This window comes from Trematomus bernacchii, unplaced genomic scaffold (genome assembly GCF_902827165.1).
Source record: "Trematomus bernacchii unplaced genomic scaffold, fTreBer1.1, whole genome shotgun sequence".
Taxonomy (NCBI): domain Eukaryota; kingdom Metazoa; phylum Chordata; class Actinopteri; order Perciformes; family Nototheniidae; genus Trematomus; species Trematomus bernacchii.
The window spans coordinates 700,205-723,403 of record NW_022987562.1 but is presented as its reverse complement, the minus strand read 5'-3'; the positions used below and the strand labels follow the sequence as shown (position 1 = coordinate 723,403).

The 23,199-nt window shown below is 39.3% G+C and overlaps 1 protein-coding gene across 1 annotated transcript; it reads right to left on the bottom strand.

Moving 5' to 3' along the window:
* Positions 1-436: 436 nt before the first annotated feature.
* On the bottom strand, positions 437-22,978 carry plp2 (proteolipid protein 2). Its single transcript, XM_034124128.1, has 5 exons — positions 22,552-22,978; positions 9,298-9,453; positions 4,862-4,960; positions 2,567-2,663; positions 437-2,198 (listed from the first exon to the last, which is right to left on the bottom strand). The coding sequence occupies exons 1-5, from the start codon at positions 22,648-22,650 to the stop codon at positions 2,185-2,187; spliced, it is 465 nt and encodes a 154-aa protein (XP_033980019.1). The 5' UTR covers positions 22,651-22,978; the 3' UTR covers positions 437-2,184.
* Between the last annotated feature and the right edge of the window lie 221 nt (positions 22,979-23,199).

The window sequence follows — 23,199 nt, the reverse complement described above, 5'->3', positions numbered from 1 at the left end:
GTATTGTTACAGTGGCTGAAGGGGGAGGGGTGTCTAAAGTCAACTATGAATCTTGATTGGGCCAAATTTGACCTCGAGTGACCCACAACAATGCTGCTGGGTCTCCCCAGACCCGAACACCAAATGATACACCTTTTGTTTTTAGAGACCTTCAGACTTGGCAAAAAAATCAGTTTTGTAGTGTTTATATTCGTATACTTCGTTTGCTGAGGCTAGGAAGGATTCTTGCTTCGCTTCTGAATTATTTCTTAATGCAAAACGTTGTTGTTTCTCAAAATGTAAAAATGTTGTTTTTGTTTTTGTCTTGAGTACTTATACATTAAAAAAGTATTATATGTTTTTTGTTTATTTCATTTAATATTATTATAACATTGTTGGTTTCTAACACAGAGGTTAAGCGGTCTTATAAGTTACAATATAAAAGCACAAACACAGATTTTCTTTGTAGTAACAATGGCTTTTATTTCCCAAAGCAAGGCTGCTTTGAATTTAGAAATTACAAACGGCAGACTCTTGTAAAGCATGTTAGAAAAAATAATAATCATAACAAGGCAATGTTTTACTTGGACAAATAACCACCAAAGGGAAGAGGAAACGGTTACAGAGAGTATTAAAACTGTGACATTCACATCAGAAAATTCTACCTATTGTTCCTTTTTCTGTATTTCTCTTTAAAAAGAAAGATTATTTCACTACTGGACTGTAAAAAATGTCAAAGGAAAACTATTTTGCACATTAAAAAAGGAAGAAAATAAAACAACCTGAGCAAAAATCAAAGTGGAGGATGACACTGTGCTTAAAATGAGGAACGTGTTGTTAACGGATACTGAATTAGTGCAGCCAGAATACTGCTAATGAATGACTGTAGGACACTTCAAGAATATAAGAAGAAGAAACTGGTTAATTTGACTTTAAGGCACCGTACACACTCTAAAGAGCAAAGATTAAATAACAGTGTTTGGCAAACCACTGGAAACACTGAATTACGATGTTACACCTAAACTACCCATCCATGTGTAAAACTACTACAGCAGTCCATTATCAGTAGACATGTGTATTAAACAACCATTGCCTATTATGTACAGTTTCCCTTTCTTAATCAGTGGTACATAGAGCGGTGCAGTGAAGACGTATTTTTGTAGTCCGACCCTGAAGGCAGCATCTCCCTGGTTCCCTCGACTCAAAGTCAATGGGATTTTTCCATTGAATTTTGGAATATTGCAGAAAGTATACTTACATGTTTTGTTCAGCAGGATAAACTCCAAATATTGACACTACTTTTTTTAATAGATGAAACTTAAACGCAATCCCCAGAAGTAAAAAGGTTATAGAGGAACTACAGCACGGTCACATGACTTCTCATCACCACCGCTAAGCTAAAGGCGGCTAAGGCCAAGTCTCATTTAGACACTTATTAGCAACCATGTTTTTTAATTCACCAGTGGCTATTAACTGACGTATTTTAAGTCGTACAACAAAACTTTAAAGGGGCCCAATTCTGCTCATTCTTAGGTTCTTATTTAGTGTCTCTACTGGGACATGTCTCCATGCTTTAATGTTCAAAAAGCTCTTTATTTGTCTCATACTGTCTGTGCTGCAGCACCTCTTTTCACCCTCTGTCTGAAACCAGAGCCCAGTCTGCTCTGATTGGTTAGCTGGCCGGCTCTGTTGTGATTGGTCAACCGCTTAGAGATGTCCCGCCCCTTAGTCTATCATGTACAATGTGTCTGAGTGCTAGCCAATAGGATCGCGAGTGATGTCATAATGTTCCTGAAGTAAACAAAGGAGTCCAACGGAGGCGTTTCAGGGTGGGGGAGTGTGTGGATGAAAATCTCCAGGAAAGGGAAGTGAAAGCATAATAGGGCCTCTTTAAAATCTCTTCAGCTTGTGTTAACCACAGACCTTATTTCAGGCTTCTAACAAAAACAGATACAAAAAAAAACCTTGACTTTGCGACGAGGGAACAGGAAGTGCTAAAATACTAACTAATTTCTGGGTGTCAGGACTCATTCCTGCACCACTCTATTGAGGTTGGAGTAAAGGTTGATGTGCAGGCACAGATGTTCAGTACCGTCCACAGCGTACAGCGGCATTAAACTGAGACCTCTTCATTTTCACTGTCCGTCGTCCTCTCTGATCCACGCCTCCATTCTGCACAGAATCCTCTTCAATCCTGGCAGAGGTTTAAACTCTGTCTTCTGTATGGAAAAATTGAGATGATAGATAAATAGACAGAAACCAATGCAATTAACTTAATCGGAATTCTAAAAAATAACAATGAGTTTATAATCTCCTGTTAACGATTGGAATACTTTCTGAATATAATTGTTTATATATTTGTGGAGAACAGGAACATTTCGATTCAAAATGGTTTCATCAAATTATACAAATATATTCACACTTTTAAATGTCCTTTTTGTTCCTTTTGCAGTTAGTAACATTTAAAAATAAATATAACGTTTTTTTTTAATGTTTGATTTTGAAATGAATGTTGTGAGTGAATAATTTAGATAACTGATCTTGTTTTGTTTGCAAAATAACGTAACAAACATGTCGTTTTTCTCACCGGTGGAGGCTGCCGCGTGCTGCCTGGTGCTCTTGATGTGCAGGAAGATGGTGTAGGTGTCGTAGGCAAACAGCAGACCCGCGAGCAAACCGAAAACCTGAGAATCAAACATCAGAGTCAGAACAGGTCTCAAGAAAAATAACACTTAAATGTTATTTGCATGAAACGTATCTGTAAAACTGAAAAGCAACAACAGAACAAAACAAGTCCATCACAATATCAGAGAGCACAGAGTTGTCTTCTTTTCATATTCCATGAAGCTTGTTTAGTATCTCCTATTGCATTCATAATATAATTTGTGGTTTTATGCCTCCCACTCTGCCTCTGGTTTCCCCTGCACTCTAAATTAATTCCTCTCTTGTCTCTCGCCTCTCTTATTCGCATCCTTTATATTCATGACTTCAAAGAGAGTAGAAAAACGCACTTTAATATGTTATTGTGATTATTTTCTTACTGGTGTATTTTGTGTTTTTAGTATTTAAGCAGAAAACTGAAAATACACTGATAATATATTTTCAGTAAACAAGCGGTTTTGTTATTGCATATTTTTCTCATATTCTACCCATCATTCGTAGCTACAGTCAAATCAAACCTGCTTGAAACCTTGCTTTGAATTACCAGGTGAAGTCCCATCAGGATCAGAAACTCAGTAATGATCAAATGAACGAGTCACATTGAACACATCACTGTTGGTTAAATGCACAATATGTAAATAACGGCCACTAGGGGTCTCTCAACTAAACTGTAAGGAAAGCTGGAGTTTTGAAATGTCTTCATTTGTTCGACCAAAGGTCCCAAATACTTAGGTGATAAGAAGAATGATAAGAACGATTTATTCAACAATTGTATTGCATATTTGACTGATATCTGCTTCCCTATCTATCTTTCTTTTTTTTTATTGCGTCCTTTTGAGTTGAGTCCAATGCTCAATCCATACAAAGAATTTGAATTCTAACAGCATTGTATTGCATCTTTTCATCATATCGTGCATCCACAGCTACAATAAAATCTAACCTGCTTGAAACGGCACTTTAAAATGTAATCATCAAACTTGTATTTTGTATCTATTGGTGCATCTTCTGTTCTATTTGATCAATAAAAGAATGCTGGACATTTCTTTTTACTTTTATTTTTTGAAACAGCAATTTGTTGTCAAAAAACGTTGTGCAAGTTTCCCCTCATATCGTGCATCACTAGCTATGATAAAGTCAGACCTGTTTGAAAACGTGGGCTTTTCATTCATCGTGATAAAGAGGTGATATTGCATTCAAGGATTTTTAAAGTTGAAGTAGAAATCAGCTCTTGTAAAAATGTTTATGAAGCTCAGCGCAAGTTCTTTCAGGGTTTCCCCACGCTCTCATTCACAATTCTCTCTCACTCACTCGCCCTTCCTTCAATAAGCAAGGGCGTGTCATACCCCCAGAGTAGACCAATCAGTCCCGTCACATCCCCCACAAGCAATCACAGCACACCCGGCAAACGTTTAAATCTGCTTTTCTCTCCCTCGCCAGCATCATTCAGAGAATTGATGCAACCCACCTCCACCTCCTTCACCTCCAGTCATCAGATCCAGGGCCAGGCTAGCCCAGAAGAACCCTCATCATTAAGGACCCGAATTCCCCTTCAGCACTTCACCACCACCAGTGTCTAGACCCCGGGGGGGGGGGGGGGGTTCTCTTTTCCTAGTCGGGTTCACCTCCCCCCTAAATCCATCACAGTATGATGGGGTCTAATCTCCAAAATGTATATTACCCCTCGGGCAATAAATATGCAATCAAACTCACGGAATAAGTCTCTCCTGATTGAAATATTGTTATTTTATATTGTTGCTTTTTGTGTTCAGTTTAATGCTCAATTTATTGAATAAAAGACTGTCAAATATAATTTCCTTTTTTTATATGCAACGCTTTTTTTTGCATAATCTTGAAAATATATTTATTGAAGGTCAGATTGTCCAATAAAATTGATGCATATTTTCCTCATTTCCTGCAGCCATAGCAAAACAAAAATGTAACCTGCTTGAGAACAGATGCTCATCTCTCTTAAACACTTCGTAGACTTTCTGTGAAATTGTGACAAAAGTCTTGTGATGTTCACTCCACTAAAACAGGAAGGAAGCGTGAGATTTCAGATAGTCATATTACTCAACTCTGACTCAGAGCCTTCCACGAAACAGTCAGATCATTTAATCCGTTATACGTTTCCACACCTTCATAAACGCTGATTCATTGTTAATGATTGTCAAAACAAGCAGTAAAACCGTTTCAGTATTAATCTCATGGCTGCTTCACTGACCCCGCCTGCAATTCGAGCGCCGTCACCGGTTCCTCCAATCACAGACACCAGAGAGACGATGATGTAGAGGACGGCTCCGATACCGGCACGGAACAGATCCTGAACAGAAGGAGAAGAGTAAGTGTTGGGAAAATAGTGAATGTACTCTTCCAATATGAGAGTACACATGATAACAAAGGTATCCCAACTGTAGCTGTGTACATGACAGGATGTATGATTACCTAGAAGAGCATCAGGACTGTTTGAGGCATATGATAGCTATGTGATTAACATGATGATTCAGCCTCTATGGAGATAGACATATGACAAGCATGATCATTTCTGACGTGGAGCTAATCTGAAGTAAACATTGAATACTGCTTTCTATTCCTCCATCTTGTGACTGTGTAACTCCCTCTCTTGGATATCAGCATGTGAAGGACACTGTTCAGGAACTAGTTGATGCTCTGTATGTGATGACTACTTCCATTCTGGAGAGGATCAGAAATACATGGATCCTGAGATTGAAGCTCAAGCCGGAGATGAGGGATATTTTTCTAACATAAAGTGTTAAAAAAATGTTGTGTGTTGTGTGTGTGTGTGTGTGTGTTGTGTTGTGTGTGTGCTGTGTGTGTGTGTGTGTGCTGTGTGTGTGCATGTGTATGTGTGTGTGCATGTGTATGTGTGTGTGTATGTGTATGTGTGTGTGTGTGTGTGCACAGGTGCTCAGGTCAGTGAATAAGTTAAATCGATGAAATCATGTTTTTTGTCTGAACCGAGTTAAATATAAATCAGGCTTCATTGTGACTGTGTGTGGTGTGGTGTGGTGTGGTGTGGTGTGGTGTGGTGTGGTGTGGTGTGGTGTGGTGTGGTGTGGTGTGGTGTGGTGTGGTGTGTGTGTGTGTGTGTGCAGAGGACAGTAGACTGCTACTAATTTTCCCTATGCAACCTGAAGAGTAAAAGGGTCAAGTCCGTCAGAAAGCAATGACTGTAAGTGTAAGCCTTACACTTACACTGTAAGGATTAGTAACATGTATTGTGTTTATGTGATGACATTTGAAGATGTTTAAACTCAATGAGAAAATGCGTTAGCATGTTTTTATGTTCACACTGAGACAGTACAACACAGAGAGAACAGTATACCCAAGTACATACAAGCAGGTCACACAGTATGATCACAAAAACATAAACTCTGTTAAAAATCAGTTTTTATTAAGAAGTATACAGGCTGCATATGTGTTCTCAGCCTTGGAGAAACTTGACATGTTTTGGTATGTGTCTGAACCTCTCTTTAGTGGTTTAATAAAACAGATATTTCAACGTGTGCCTACTTTGTTTATGTGCTGTTGAGGTTAATTGCAGTAGTTGCGTGCTATAATGTATTTACAAAGTGTGAAGAGGAGGCAACTTTAGAATAGGGAACCTGTTCAGGTCAATTAGAGTCAAACTACTAGCGTATTGGTTATGAACAAGACTTCACTTTAAAATAGGGAACATGTTCTTAGATAGAAATACCTAATTCTGAGTTATTTAGACGTAATTAACACTTATAGTTTCATGTCTTGTTACATAAGAATAGATCATATTTATTATGGGAGAATTACTATTCTTGTGGTACTACTGCCTTATTAGGCCCATATTGAGCATATTAAGACCAAACAACTTCCTTACTTGCAATAAATAAGCACTACTTAGAGGGTTATTGAGGAAAACCAACAACTAATGGCCTATTACTTGTAGAATATGGTCATGTAGAATAAAGCATTAATAAGTGTTTTATAATGACTAATAAAGAGCCAATATACTGCTAATAAGCATGATAATTAACAACTAGTTGATGGTGAATTTGTGTACCTTAATGTGTTTTGTTAACGTGTTAACAAAAGTTCTTATTGCAGCTCAAATTTAGCTAGCAGTGCTCTGAGCAGCTTCAGGCTTTGTTTTCGAGGCTGTAAACCAGTCAAGGAGTGAATATTTAAACTGGCTTCCTGTTGGATCAACCTGACTTCCTTTTAAAGTATACTCTCTCACAACCAGTACAATGTCCTCTCACATAAACTGTCATAAGCTCTCAAAAACACAAGCATTGTCTTTCCCATACACACTACTATACCCTCATACATACTACAATTCCTCTCTCACATACACTATCATTCTCTCACACACACACACTACTATACCCTCATATATACTACAATTCCTCTCTCACATACACTATCATTCTCTCTCACACACACTACTATACATACTACAATTCCTCTCACATACACTATCATTCTCACACACACACACACACTACTATACCCTCATACATACTACAATTCCTCTCACATACACTATCATTCTCACACACACACACACACTACTATACCCTCATACATACTACAATCCCTCTCTCACATACACTATCATTCTCTCACACACACACACTACTATACCCTCATATATACTACAATTCCTCTCTCACATACACTATCATTCTCTCTCACACACACTACTATACATACTACAATTCCTCTCTCACATACACTATCATTCTCTCACACACACACTACTACTACTATACATACTACAATTCCTCTCTCACATACACTATCATTCTCTCTCTCACACACTACTATACATACTACAATTCCTCTCTCACATACACTATCATTCTCTCTCACACACACTACTATACCCTCATACATACTACAATCCCTCTCTCACATACACTATCATTCTCTCTCTCACACACTACTATACATACTACAATTCCTCTCTCACATACACTATCATTCTCTCTCACACACACTACTATACCCTCATACATACTACAATTCCTCTCTCACATACACTATCATTCTCTCTCACACACACTACTATACATACTACAATTCCTCTCACATACACTATCATTCTCACACACACACACACACACACACACTACTATACCCTCATACATACTACAATTCCTCTCTCACATACACTATCATTCTCTCTCACACACACTACTATACATACTACAATTCCTCTCTCACATACACTATCATTCTCTCTCACACACACACTACTATACATACTACAATTCCTCTCTCACATACACTATCATTCTCTCTCACACACACTACTATACCCTCATACATACTACAATTCCTCTCTCACATACACTATCATTCTCTCTCACACACACTACTATACATACTACAATTCCTCTCACATACACTATCATTCTCACACACACACACACACACACACACTACTATACCCTCATACATACTACAATTCCTCTCTCACATACACTATCATTCTCTCTCACACACACTACTATACATACTACAATTCCTCTCTCACATACACTATCATTCTCTCTCACACACACACTACTATACATACTACAATTCCTCTCTCACATACACTATCATTCTCTCACACACACACACTACTACTACTATACATACTACAATTCCTCTCTCACATACACTATCATTCTCTCTCACACACACTACTATACCCTCATACATACTACAATTCCTCTCTCACATACACTATCATTCTCTCTCACACACACTACTATACATACTACAATTCCTCTCTCACATACACTATCATTCTCTCTCACACACACTACTATACATACTACAATTCCTCTCTCACATACACTATCATTCTCTCACACACACACTACTACTATACATACTACAATCCCTCTCTCACATACACTATCATTCTCTCACACACACACTACTACTATACATACTACAATTCCACACACACACACACACACACACACACACACACACACACACACACACACACACACACACACACACACACACACACACACCACACACACACACACACACACACACACACACACACACACACACACACACACACACACACACACACACACACACACACACACACACGACACACACACACACACACACACACACATCACACCACACACACCACACACACACACACACACACACACACACACACACATCACACAGCACACACACACACACACACACACGACACCACACAACACACACACACACACACACACACACACACACCACACACACACACACACACACACACACACACACACACACACACACACACACACACTACTATACCCTCATACATACTACAATTCCTCTCTCACATACACTATCATTCTTTCTCACACACAAAGTTTTCTATCTTGCATACACTACTAGAGTATTATATTGTAGTATGATGTTGTCTGTAAGTGGGAATAATAGTGTTTCTAAGAAAGTACAGTTTGGTCTGTAAGTAAGTTTGATTTATGGCCCAGACAAAAGCGTGTGAAAGAGAGTATGATTGTGCGTGTACAAGTGTTTAGCAATATGTATAACAGAGTTTAATGGTGTATGTGTGAGATTCTGATATTGTTTGTAAGACCAAGTATGAGTTGTGAGCTAGACGGCCTCTCATAGACTCACGCTCCAGACCCAGTTGACCACGAGGATCTGCTTGTCGATCTCCATCATGAAGATGACGAAGAAGATGATGGAGAAGATCATCTCGCAGATGGCCACCGAGGAGTATCCTCCATGGTGAGAGGCCGCGAAGCAGATGATGATGATCAAGCTGACGAGCTGAAAGAAAGGAAAGAGTGGGGAAGGGACAATAAACAGATAAATGTAAGGTTTTGAGAAAGGAACAGATATCCCCGGATACTTTAAAGAAAATGTTTTGTCATAAAAAGTTGTTGTGTTTATATAAGTTGCTGAACCTGTGTTAACCTTGAATTAGTAAATACAACTTCTCTACAGTACTTGCTGATACCACACATTTGAATACGGTAACTACTATTTGATTGGATGCATGGGATTTTCAAAATAAAAGGCGTGTCTAAAGCAGTATCTTTCTAAATAAAGTTGGATTTCAAAATAAAGGCAAAAATGATGCTATTGGATTGTTGATCATTGATCAGATATAGATCCCTGGTGAAAGAAGAATGGAAAGACTTAGAAAATACTTTTAAAAACATTTAAGTTAATGGCGCTTCATTTTAAGAGAACAAAACAATATGAAAACATCCTTCATACAAACTTTCACAAAACTTCTGCAAATTAATCCACGTGTCAATTGTCTGGTTGTACATACTTCCCCAAAAAACTACAGATATGATATTTAAAAGGTGAACAGTCGTATGCTTGTGCAACTCATGCCTGCAATAGAGTGGTGCAGTGACGCGTCCTAAAACCAGGAAGTGAGTTAGCATTTGAGCACTTCCTGTTCCCTCGTCTCAGAGTCAACGGGATTTCTCCATAGGATTTTGGAAAATATCTCGAAATAAGGTCTGTGGAAAACTAACCTGTTTGATAAATGCAAGTTTTGTTCAGCCGGATAATCTCCACATGTCTACCCTACTTTTATAATTCTCGAATCATAAATCTAATCGCCAGATGCAAAATGCTAACGTTATGCTATAAACGAACTACAGCCGAGTCGCACGACTTCAACGTCACGCCAACTTAAGATCCATATTCAAACATACAGATTCAAAATGGTACAAGTTGAAGCGTTTGTGTTAACAGTTTGCAGGAACAAACTTAGCGGAGTGTTTACGTGTTCGGCGTAATGACGTACAACGTCCTCGACAACTTCTGGAGTCCTATTCAGCCACTTGGTAACAACCATCGTTTTTCAGACACGTCAACTCTTCAGAAATCACCAGTGGGGTCACTGCTGATGGATTTAATGTCGTAGAACAAAACGTGATCCGTCTCTTAAATTTGTGTCAACCACAGACCTTATTTCAAGCTATTTTCCTAAATCCTATGGAGAGATCCCATTGGCTCTGAGACGAGGGAACAGGAAGTGGTGAAATGCTGACTCACTTCCTGCACCACTCTATTGCTTCTAGTGCAAAAGTAATACTTTTCTTCAGATCATAAAAAAAACTATTTTCTTTGATTCTTTGTCCACTGTGAAGGCATGCAACCTCAAGGTAACATGGGGTTAGGTATTCCTATAAGAGGAAGGCCAGATAAGGAACAAAACTAATATTTCTCCACTATAAGACTTTGCTGTTATCTTGATAAAACAGCTGTGAAGCACCTGAGAAAGCACCAATCCTCTCCATGCTCAGTATCAAAGGCCAGTCGGACAGTAAATCATCCAAACAGAGCATCACTGTTCCAGTCTCTTCACATGATAACAAGCGACTCTGCCAGGGAGAAATATGTGTGCGCAGTGAGAGCGATTATCACGCGCCGCTCCTTCTGAGATTAACAGCATGTGTTTGTTTGTGCCATCCTCGTCTGATTCTTCCATATGAGGGAAAAAGTCTGCCTGCATTCCTCTCAGTCCATTCCTCTGAAACGCTGAGAAGCTGCCAACATTCAGACATCATAAATCGAGGCAGCCCACGACCCTGAACAGAACCAGGGCCACGGTTTATTTTCTATCGAGCTATTGTCAAAGAGCGTGGGTAGAAACATTCAAACAGGGACACATGGCAGCTGTGAAGGAGTGGAGGTCTACCAAAACAGCCTCATTTTAATGTCCTTAAACACAACTTAGATCTATACTTCCTCTACTCCGACCTCCAGATTTACATATTTTTGCTCTAAAACTGTGACGTATGTGCATTTGACGTAAGAGCTGCAACTAAGGACTATTTTATTTGTAATTAATCTGCAGATTTATTGTTGTTTTTCTTCAACTCAAGGGTGTTTATAAAATTGTTTTGTGTGAAAGGCCCTGTTCTGAATATAGCAAACAACAGATTTGTTTGAAAATGTACTTAAAATCATTAGAAATTGTTGCAAATTAAGTTTCTTTTAATTGACTAATTTCTTTATCATGGCGGTTTTAAAACAGCATATTAAAACGTAATTTGTTTCCACTGTTGACTCTTCTTACCCGGCATTTCTCTGCACATACTGTATCAGCATTTAACACATCGTAAATCTTACATAAAATGTATAATAGTAGCTTAATTAAATTATCAAAATGTTATACTTGTTATTTTAAAATAGATTTTTACAATAGTTTTGATAGAAGTTCTTCATTTGCTTTTACTTCACAACTTAACCCAAGCAGATTCTGTATAAGTGTAATTCTACTTGGTAATAATAATAATAATAATAATAATAAGCGACACTGAAGGCACGGTCCCCGAAGGTGCGGAGGCGTGAATCAATAAACATGATTCTGGTTCTGATTATAGCGATGAAGTGTTTTGCAAAGATGTATTTTCCGACACCTCAGAGTGTGAAATCTGTGCCGTCTGAATGAAGCACACATGATGCAACTGACTACAGCACTACATCTGTCACTCTGCTCCCCCCCCCCCCCACTCACACTGTTAGAACACACCACACACACACACACACACACACACACACACACACACACACACACACACACACACACACACACACACACACACACACACACACACACACACACACACACACACACACACACACACACACACACACACACACACACACACACACACACACACACACACACACACCACACACACACACACACACACACACACAGCACACACACCACCACACACACACACACCACACACACACCACACACACACACACACACACACACACATCACACACACACACACACACACACACACACACACACACACACACACACACACACACACACACACACACACACACAACACACACACACACGACAGCACACACACACACACACACACACACACACACACACACACACACACACACACACACACACACACACACACACACACACACACACACACACACACACACCACACACACACACCGATGCATCATATCTTCATTTGTTCTTGATCCTTCACCGTGCACAAATATGCTCTGTGCAGCCGTGTCACAGAGAAACACCCCCTTCTCACAAGAGACCCTCAGAAGAAGAAGAGCCGCCGAGATGTTGAAACAAGGAGCGCCAAACGGAGAACAATAATCATTTAAACTTTTACTAGCAATATCCCCCTTTTATTTGTCCTTATTTTATTTATAAATGTTGTGTTATTTCTGTTTTACGCTTACTGAGTGGCTTATCTGTTGATAACTTTGGGATTATTTTATTGTTCCTTTCTTGCCAATTTACCTTCTGCTATTCCATGAAATCATGTTAATACATTTTGACTGATATTCCAATTGATACACAATATTGAAAGGAAATGATTTCTTTTGCATCATTATTATCATTCAAAAATGTAATAAAGCAAACTCAGTCCACTACCAATATCCCCCTTCTATGTATCTTCATTTTATAGATCTATGTTTAAAGTGGACCTATTATGCTATATTGGAAACATATATTAGGGCCATACCTATACAAAACATGTCTGTGAAGTGTTTTGCTTAAAATCCCAAACAGATCCCCCGTTGTAGCCATGCCTCATACTGCTCATACCCCTCTATTCCAGCCCTGTTAGAGAAACGCGGATTTTGGGTCCTTAGCTTGAAAAAAAAAAAAAAAAAGAGGAGGCGGAGCTAATGCCTGATCAGAATTCTACCGGAGATAAAGTTAAATTCTGCTGTGATAAAACGCAATCCTGTTCTAAACCACATCAAGGATTATTTCTGAAACAGTATGGAGCTCAAATGCTTTTTCTCTTGCGGGTTTATCACAAGGTGAGTTCCTTTTTTTTTATTTCCTGTTTTTTAAACAGCTCTCCAGTGCAGGTTAGCTCTGAGTGTTAGCGAGGCTTGCTAATGTCAACAAAGACGAGATTACGTCCAAAACACGTCAGGCATTGTTTCTGATAGCAACTTTCTGTGGGTCCGCCACCGATTTGACGTCATATCGGCAGCAAATCTGTATCCGCTCGTTGTACCCCCGTTTTTGAAAGATGTGGGTACGGAGGAAAAGAGAAGGGGTTTTATTTTCTGACGCTGCGTGAGTTCCCTGACACACGGGGGACACATAGTTATGTATAAAAGACATCAAAAAGTGCTTTTTGCACGATAGGTCCCCTTTAAAGGTGAGGTAGGTAAGTTTGAGAAACCGGCTCGAGATACACTTTTTGTTATATTCCATGGAATGCTCTTAACATCCCGATAGCAATGAATATCTTAAGAGCTTTGACAAAAAATCCATAAAAAAATTCATCTGTGGAAGCTGTAGTACTGTAAAAAGCACGACCAATCATTTTAGCCGGCCCGGCTAAAGTAACTGGATGGCCTACCTGCCTGTCAGCCTTCCATCTGTGCACAAACTTATCTCGTGCCCTCATTGGTCATGTGCGCGTTCGTGTGTGTTGGAGGAGGGGCTCTATAAGGAAGTGGCAGATTTTTTTCAGTTGTGTATTTTCAAATTCTAGCACACTCGAGCTGGTTTCTCCAAAATTACCTACCCCACCTTTAAGTAAGAATATGTAATGAAAATATAAAATGTATTTCAAGTAAAATGTCCAATAGAAATAAAACAAATACAAATATTTATACAAAACATAAGTTAAAATAAGAATATGTAATAAAAAGATAAAATAAATTATGTAATTTTTTTTTTTTAAACATGAGAAGTTAAAGTGAAATGTTCAATACAAAAGAAAAAACACAACAACTGTGTATAGTTTGCCGGGAGTCTCATATATTTTTCATTTACCAAATATTGTTCATTTTGCCTTTGAATATTGCACTACTAGCCCATTTAGTAATTTCTATTAAAGTCCTCTAATTGTGCAGCGATGTTTTCCCCACAGCGGAGGATCTGTTTGCACGGGTCAGCTTTAAGGAACTCCAGCTATTCACATCAGTATAATGAGCTGCTCTTTTAAAAAGTGACTGGAGGGAAATGATCGGCTAATTATAGTCGGCAGCAGCAACATGAGAGCCAAGAGCTGCGGGTCCGCGGTGCAGATACACACCAAACAGCAACCGTTGCTAGGGAAGTCGCTCACAATTTGGGGCATTTTTTACCACTTTCCGCGGCTCAGTAAAGCGAGCAACACGTGTGCTTAGAGCAACATGGAAAGTTCAGTTTAGTCATTCTCCGGCTTATTTATCTACCACACTTTCCCTTTCTTCAATAGCTCTAAAACAAGCTCTCCAGTCATGTCACCACTTTACATTCATGCTATCAACCACAGGGCGAAAGATCAACTCAGAGCATGACTCATACGACTTATCTCTACCGGCTGAATGGCACACAGGAGTTTGTTCTACACGGGGTGTGACGATGTTGTGAAGCTTCAACATGTTCAAGTAATTCCTCAAAATGTCATCTAACAAGAAGTGGAAACATGTTGTCACAACTTGCTGAATTATTCCTGCAGACTTTTGGCTTGTTAGCTGGGAAACTTAAAGAGGCCATACCAAGGGGTTTGGGGTTTCCCTCTCCTGTAGTGTGTTATATAGGTTTGTGTGCATTTAAAATGGCTACAAAAATGAAACGCCTCCATTGGACTCCTTTGTTTACTTCTGGAACAGAGTCACATCACTATATAACACTCAAACACATTGTACGTGATAGGCTAAGGGGCGGGACCTCTCTAAGCGGTTGACCAATCACAACAGAGCCAACCAGCTAACCGATCAGAGCAGACTGGGCTCTGGTTTCAGACAGAGGGTGAAAAGAGGTGCTGCAGCACAGGCAGTATGAGAAAAATAAAGAGCTTTTTGAACATTAAAGCATGGAGACATGTCCCAGTAGAGACACTACATACTGATATACACCTGAACATCAGCAGGAGAGGACTCTTTAAAGTAGAGACACTACATACTGATATACACCTGAACATCAGCAGGAGAGGACTCTTTAAAGTAGAGACACTACATACAGTACTGATATACACCTGAACATCAGCAGGAGAGGACTCTTTAAAGTAGAGACACTATATACTGATATACACCTGAACATCAGCAGGAGAGGACTCTTTAAAGTAGAGACACTACATACTGATATACACCTGAACATCAGCAGGAGAGGACTCTTTAAAGTAGAGACACTACATACTGATATACACCTGAACATCAGCAGGAGAGGACTCTTTAAAGTAGAGACACTACATACTGATATACACCTGAACATCAGCAGGAGAGGACTCTTTAAAGTAGAGACACTACATACTGATATACACATGAACATCAGCAGGAGAGGACTCTTTAAAGTAGAGACACTACATACTGATATACACCTGAACATCAGCAGGAGAGGACTCTTTAAAGTAGAGACACTACATACTGATATACACCTGAACATCAGCAGGAGAGGACTCTTTAAAGTAGAGACACTACATACTGATATACACTTGAACATCAGCAGGAGAGGACTCTTTAAAGTAGAGACACTACATACTGATATACACCTGAACATCAGCAGGAGAGGACTCTTTAAAGTAGAGACACTACATACTGATATACACCTGAACATCAGCAGGAGAGGACTCTTTAAAAGTAGAGACACTACATACTACTGATATACACCTGAACATCAGCAGGAGAGGACTCTTTAAAGTAGAGACACTACATACTGATATACACCTGAACATCAGCAGGAGAGGACTCTTTAAAGTAGAGACATTACATACTGATATACACCTGAACATCAGCAGGAGAGGACTCTTTAAAGTAGAGACACTACATACTGATATACACCTGAACATCAGCAGGAGAGGACTCTTTAAAGTAGAGACACTACATACTGATATACACCTGAACATCAGCAGGAGAGGACTCTTTAAAGTAGAGACATTACATACTGATATACACCTGAACATCAGCAGGAGAGGACTCTTTAAAGTAGAGACACTACATACTGATATACACCTGAACATCAGCAGGAGAGGACTCTTTAAAGTAGAGACACTACATACTGATATACACCTGAACATCAGCAGGAGAGGACTCTTTAAAGTAGAGGCACTACATATTAATAGGAACCTGAACATGATGTCCTTTTTAAGCAAATCCACAAACTTACTACTCGTTTAAAGCAGCAGTAGACCAGCAACTCCTGTGTTCTGGGAATGTAAAATAACTTTTTTTTAAAATGGAGTCTTGAAGAGTCTCTTCTTCTACAAACTGGATCTACTGTAGCTCATTCACTGACTGTAAAAGTACCTCACACAACCACAATTAAAAACATCCAAACTATCTTTTAAAATTCCCCGTTAGGTGAGACATAGCGAGCAGTAATGCTATCTGCCTTCCTGTTTGCCTTCCTCCCTCTCCTGCACTGTAAACTATTTCAGACATGCACCGTCAGTGAGGACTTCCCTTCGCTTCATCAGAGAAGACAAGTAGCAGAGGAAACAACAAACTAATGAGTGTATGTAGGAAGAAGTACTCAAACACTTGACTTAAGTGAAAGTAGTAGAACTAGGGTGTAGGATACTCTGTTACAAGTGTAAGTCCTGAATTCATAATCAAAATCAGGTAATATAAAACAATAAGCATCAAAACTATTCATGCATTAATGAGTTAATCACTTTAATGTTTAATTTAGTGTTGTCCCCTCGTATCTTTGGCTGTACTATCTGATAAAGACAAAAACATAAAACAATACATTTATAATGATTGATTAGGTCAACTTTATTGGTGAATTACACACTCCTACTATATACTGTAAACACTTGGCAGTATATAGTAAACAAAATAAGCTCCAGTGTAAGGTTAAGGTCACCCAGCAGTATAAGAGTAAGTCAAGTAAACCTCACTTCCACCAGGTTGAGCACTGAAGTGAGGAACATTCATGCATCAATACATATATAATATTAAAGATTGTAATGCATATGATATTGAAATGAGCCATACCACATAAGTTTAACTAATACTTAAGATACTTTGAGTGTATTTGGATGGCCCATTTTGTACTTTTACTTAAGCGCAATTCTAAAATGTAGAATTTCCATTTGTTACGGAGTGTTTTTACACATTTGCATTGCTTCTTTCCCATATGTAAAACTTCTTCCCCTTCTGAAAGCAAGTAATGTGTTGAGTGAACACACCGCTGTGAAATGCAAACACAAGCAAATAAGTAAAAGTGTGTTTTAGTTGAATTACTTTATATACTGTATGGTAGCTTGACCTATACTAATACTGTATATCGTAATGTATTAGTTGATTTTTATTGATTTATTCTATTAGTAAATCAATTCAAATTCTATTCTATTATCTTTATTTAAAGTGGACCTATCATGCTATATTTGAATAATATAGTGTAGGACCATACCTATATAAGGCATATTTATACTTTTTTTTTTTCAAAATACCAAACAGATCATGCATTTTAGCCATGCCTCATTTCGCTCAATTTGACATTTTTTAGATCTGTTTTAGCAAGGGCAGATTCTGTGAGAACAGCACCATCTACAGGCCTGGCATATGTACTACAGCGTCTCCAGCGCTTTCGAATGGCAATGGCCGTGGCTGTCTCCTCCTGATTGGTGGAGTTGGCCCAATAGCCGTAGCACCACCGTCCTGACGTCAGGACAGTGTTCAAATCTGGAGCAGTTTTTATCAGATCCGTTTCAGCCCCTTTTTTAGAGATTTGGGTATGGAGGAAAAGAGAGAGGGTTGTGTTTTCTGACACTTGGTGAGTTCCCTGGAACACCGGGGACACATATTCATGTATAAAAGACGGACAAAAGTGCATTTTGCATGATAGGTCCCCTATAAATATTTTTTATTTGATTTCATTGTATATTAAACGTTATTTTAAATTGTATTATATTCAAGCAACTGTTACCAACACCAATGTTCTCCTGGGGATAAATTACATTTTTATAAATCGGATTATGATTAAAATAATTACAAATAAAATAGTAAAAAGCTGAAGTAATATAAATATTAAGTACACAAAATAGCTCTTCTCACAGCATTACATTTAATATGAATAAAGAATACTTGATTTTCATGTTTTCCACAAACAAATGCATGTAAAGGCATTTTACTTGTATCAATGGGAGCCACTTTAGATACATTATTAAATACTGTGTCGACGAGTAGTACAGTCCTTCATCATATCATATATTCAATCATCAATATTCGCCTCCAATATGTAGTAGAAGAAAAGTATAAAATAGTAGCATAAAGTGAAAATACTGAAGGGAAGTACAAGTACCTCAAACGTGTACTTAAGTACAGTGTTGGAGACTCCATTGGTGTCCAGTGAAGCATTAAGCTATGGGTGAGAGGTGGGTGTGTGTGCGTGTGTGTGTGTATGTGTGGGCGTGTATGTGTGTGCGTGTGTGTATGTGTGGGCGTGTATGTGTGTGTGCGTGTGCGTGTGTGTGTGAGTAATCCACACATTCTTGGTTCCCGGGGACAAACTTCACACACAGCCTGGAATTTCCATTAAGGCTAAAAAACTGAAAACAAAGTAACAGTGGGAGGACCTGCGACCGACAGCTGAGATATACTGAGGGTGTTTCTCAATGTCGAGGAAAGCTGCTCCAGAGCCACTATTTCAAGGATACTACGTCATAGAGTCCCGCCGAAGGACTGTTCCAATGTCCAGGATGCTTGGAAATCTACCGAGGCCGACGTCCTTCGTTGCAGGAAATTTGGAGGCTGCACATGTGTAGACTCCGCGGTCTTAAAATCCCCACAATGCTTTGCGCACGGACCAATTTCCAAATCTTTGGCAGAAATCGCGCTCCATTTAAGGCGGGGCCTCGCACATGACGCACACCTGCACACCTGTTAGCCTGTTAGCCTGTTCCACCATTCTTCGTTTTCCGAGGCTAGGAAGGATTCTTGCCTCGCTTCTGAAGGACCTGACTCGGAGGGACTTGTCCTACCAAGGAAGCCTACCAAGGAAGACATGTGCTACCGACGCTTGCTCGGTAGCACATGTCTTCCGAGTCACTTCCTTCAGAAGCTAGGCAAGAATCCTTCCTGGCATTCGGAAAACAAAGAGTGGAACACGCGAGCAAGTGTGCAGGTGTGCGTCATATGAGAGGCCCCGCCTTACATTTTCCGCCACAGATTTTGGGAAATTGGTCCGTGCGCAAAGCATTGTGGGGATTTTAAGACCGCGGAGTCTACACATGTGCAGCCTCGAAATTTCTCGGTAGAATTCCAAGTATGCTGGACATTGGAACAGTCCTTCGGCGGCACTCGATGACGTAGTATGCTTGAAATAGTGGCTCTGGAGCAGCTTTCCTCGACATTGAGAAACACCCAGTATCTGTAAGCCACTGTGAGATAGAGAGAGAGAGATCATGATAAAAACATATATATATAATTATAAAAATGCAGAAATGTAGTAAAGGTTTCCTGGTAAAGTGAGCACTGTTGGAATGTACATGTCATAATGTACTATTATCTATATATTACACGTATACTGCTCTATATCTCAATATTGTACTTTTTACTGCTAAAATGTACTATTGTACTTATTTTTTCCTGGAGAAAATTGGGGTTTGTGACCCATTTTAAAAAGGAAAGAAAATATAAATAATAGAAAATAAAATACAAATATTTATAGTAACATAAGAAGTACAAAAAAAAGGAAATATAATAATTGAAATAATACTTAAAATAATTATAGTAATGCATTACAAATGTAATTTAGTGTTGTCCCCTCATATCTTTGGCTGTACTATCTGATAAAGGCAAAACATAAAACAATATATTTATAATGATTGATTAGGTCAACTTTATTGGTGAATTACACACTCCTACTATATACTGTAAACACTTGGCAGTATATAGTAAACAAAATAAGCTCCAGTTTAAGGTTAAGGTCACCCAGCAGTATAAGAGTAAGTCAAGTAAACCTCACTACTACCAGGTGAGCACTGAAGTGAGGAACATTCATGCATCAATACATATATAATATTAAAGATTGTAATGCATATGATATTGAAATGAGCCATACCACATAAGTTTAACTAATACTTAAGATACTTTGAGTGTATTTGGATGGCCCATTTTGTACTTTTACTTAAGCGCAATTCTAAAATGTAGGATTTCCATTTGTTACAGAGTGTTTTTACACATTTGCATTGCTTCTTTCCCATATGTAAAACTTCTTCCCCTTCTGAAAGCAAGTAATGTGTTGAGTGAACACACCGCTGTGAAATGCAAACACAAGCAATCATGTGAAAATGTTGGTCAAGGGCAGTATAAACAAAACAAAAGATCCTCCCAGACAGGAAGTACAAACACACACACGACACGTCACTCATTACTGATGATTCTGCTTCCGCCTGTAGGAGGATATACGTAAAGCCACATGTGCAAAGTCGGGGGAAACACACTTTATGGTCCTTTAGACCAGCAGGAATGTGATATATATATATAACATTTGCTCTTCACCTTATTTAGGCTACCCCCGCCCACCAGCAGCCTATGGTAATAATGAGGACACAGCCGCAGTCACATGGCCTGGTTCACCCACATGACCTCCTTCATGTGCCATTAACGCTCAGCATTTGGCTCTTTGGTGCCAAATGAGAAAACTGTGGAGCTCCAGGAGTGACAGGTGGAAACCCTTAACCCCTGAGCCTGACCCCCCAGACCACATGCTGCAGGAACAAGACTGCTTTCACGATGAAAATAGCCAAATACCAGTGCTGGAAAAAGTATTATTTGGCTCTTGTGATTGAGGGAATGTAGTAATACCACGGTTCAGAAATAATCAGTGAAAGTCCTGCATTCAAGTGAAAGTGCAAAAGTATTGGCATTAAATTAAACTTTAAGTGTGTATACCAATATAACTCATTGCGCAGAATGGCCATGTGTTCAAAATAATATATAAATACATATATAATCACTGGATATTTTTAGCAGTAAAGAGGCCCTATTATCCTTTGGGGGTTTCCCCTTTCCTCTGGTGTGTTTATTTAGGTTTTAGTGCATGTAAATGGTCTGCAAAGGCTTAAATCCCTGTGTTCCCTCTCCCTCCCTCCCCCCCTGCCTGAAACGCCTCAATTGGACTCCTTTGTCTACTTCCAGAACATAGTGACATCACTATGTAACACTTGTTCTTCTATTGGCTAGCGCTCCAACACATTGTACGTGATAGGCTAAGGTTGCCTTCAACTCACAGTGAAGTAAAAGTATAGGAGCGGAAAATGGAAATAGTCAAGTAAAATACCTCAAAATGTGTACCTATGTAAATGTACTTTCCACCACTGGACGAAGGTAGGAGAATTAGTACTTAGATATTTTACTTCAGTTAAAGTAGCGATACTACAGGATAAGTCATGTATTCAAGGTAGTAAAAGTACAAAATACACTTAAAGTAGCACAAGTAAAACTACTTGCTATGCAGTATGGCCCATTTCAGATTATATACATACAATTATTGAGCCATTAATGTGTTCATAGCTTTGGTAAACGTGGGTTTATTTTGAGTACTTATATATGTACTTATATACTACTTGGTACTTAAACATATAACACATCATAATTAATTAGTTGATTTATTTTTGTAATAATAATAATCACCTAAATTAACCTATTAATCCGCAAAGTAGCGGGTTACTATAATAATTGCTCTATTTTAGATACAAAATAAAGTACATCAAAATCGTACTTGAGTTGGCTTTATGTACTTCGTTTTTTGTCCAACCCTGCCCAATAGTAAGACAAAAATCAATATGTAGGCTTCATTAAACCACTTTACTATGTATGAAATATTAATTGGTTGCAATGCATGCTTCTCACACACACACACACATTACGAGCAGGTTTGAGCCTCTCGCAGGGTCAACAGTAGCTCCACAGTTTGCAGAGGTTCCGTGAACTTACTATTTCTGCAGCCAGGATCACTCCCTTCTGTGTTTTCACGTAACCCGTCAGCTTCTGCAGGCAGTTGGCCCCGGTGCTCTCTGCGTTGGTATCTCCCATGTTGTAAAAACGTATCAAAACACCGAGTGTGTGTTCGTGTTGGAGCCTTTATGCCCAGAAAACCGACGCGCGTAGAATAAGAAATGTATCGGAGCAACAGGAGGAAAAGTAGTCCCTCTGTGGGGAGTTTTTTTCCGGATGAATCAACTTCTCCGAGGTAGAAATCTCTGGGAAATGTTCAGTCACGACCACACCAGCTCCGTAGAAACGCTGCTTTCTCTCTGAGTGTGTGTGTGTGAGAGTGTTTGTGGAGGGAGCGAGGGAGGAGGAAGGGAGGGTTAAGGAGCTGACAGAGGGGCGTTGGCTTTCACTTCTACACCACGTGTGTGTGTGTGTGTGTGTGTGTGTGTGTGTGTGTGTGTGTGTGTGTGTGTGTGTGCGTGTGTGTGTGCGTGTGTGTGTGTGTGTGTGTGTGGGTGTGGGTGGGTGGGTGGGTGGGCACCGCGCTGGCACCACGGAGACGCGTGATGCCTTCAGGTGCTCCTCGGAAACTATAACCTGTTGCATCTGTTACCGTAAATGTGGCTGTAATTCAGTTTAAATGTAAAT

What these genes read in the sequence shown, in the direction of transcription:
- plp2 (XM_034124128.1), bottom strand. Translation starts at nt 22,650, where the DNA reads ATGGGAGATACCAACGCAGAGAGCACCGGGGCCAACTGCCTGCAGAAG. An exon ending in TGATCCTGGCTGCAGAAATA is followed by an intron (nt 9,454 to 22,551) that starts GTAAGTTCACGG and finishes CCTTTCTTTCAG; the next exon opens with CTCGTCAGCTTGATCATCAT. An exon ending in GCGCTCGAATTGCAGGCGGG is followed by an intron (nt 2,664 to 4,861) that starts GTCAGTGAAGCA and finishes TTTGATTCTCAG; the next exon opens with GTTTTCGGTTTGCTCGCGGG.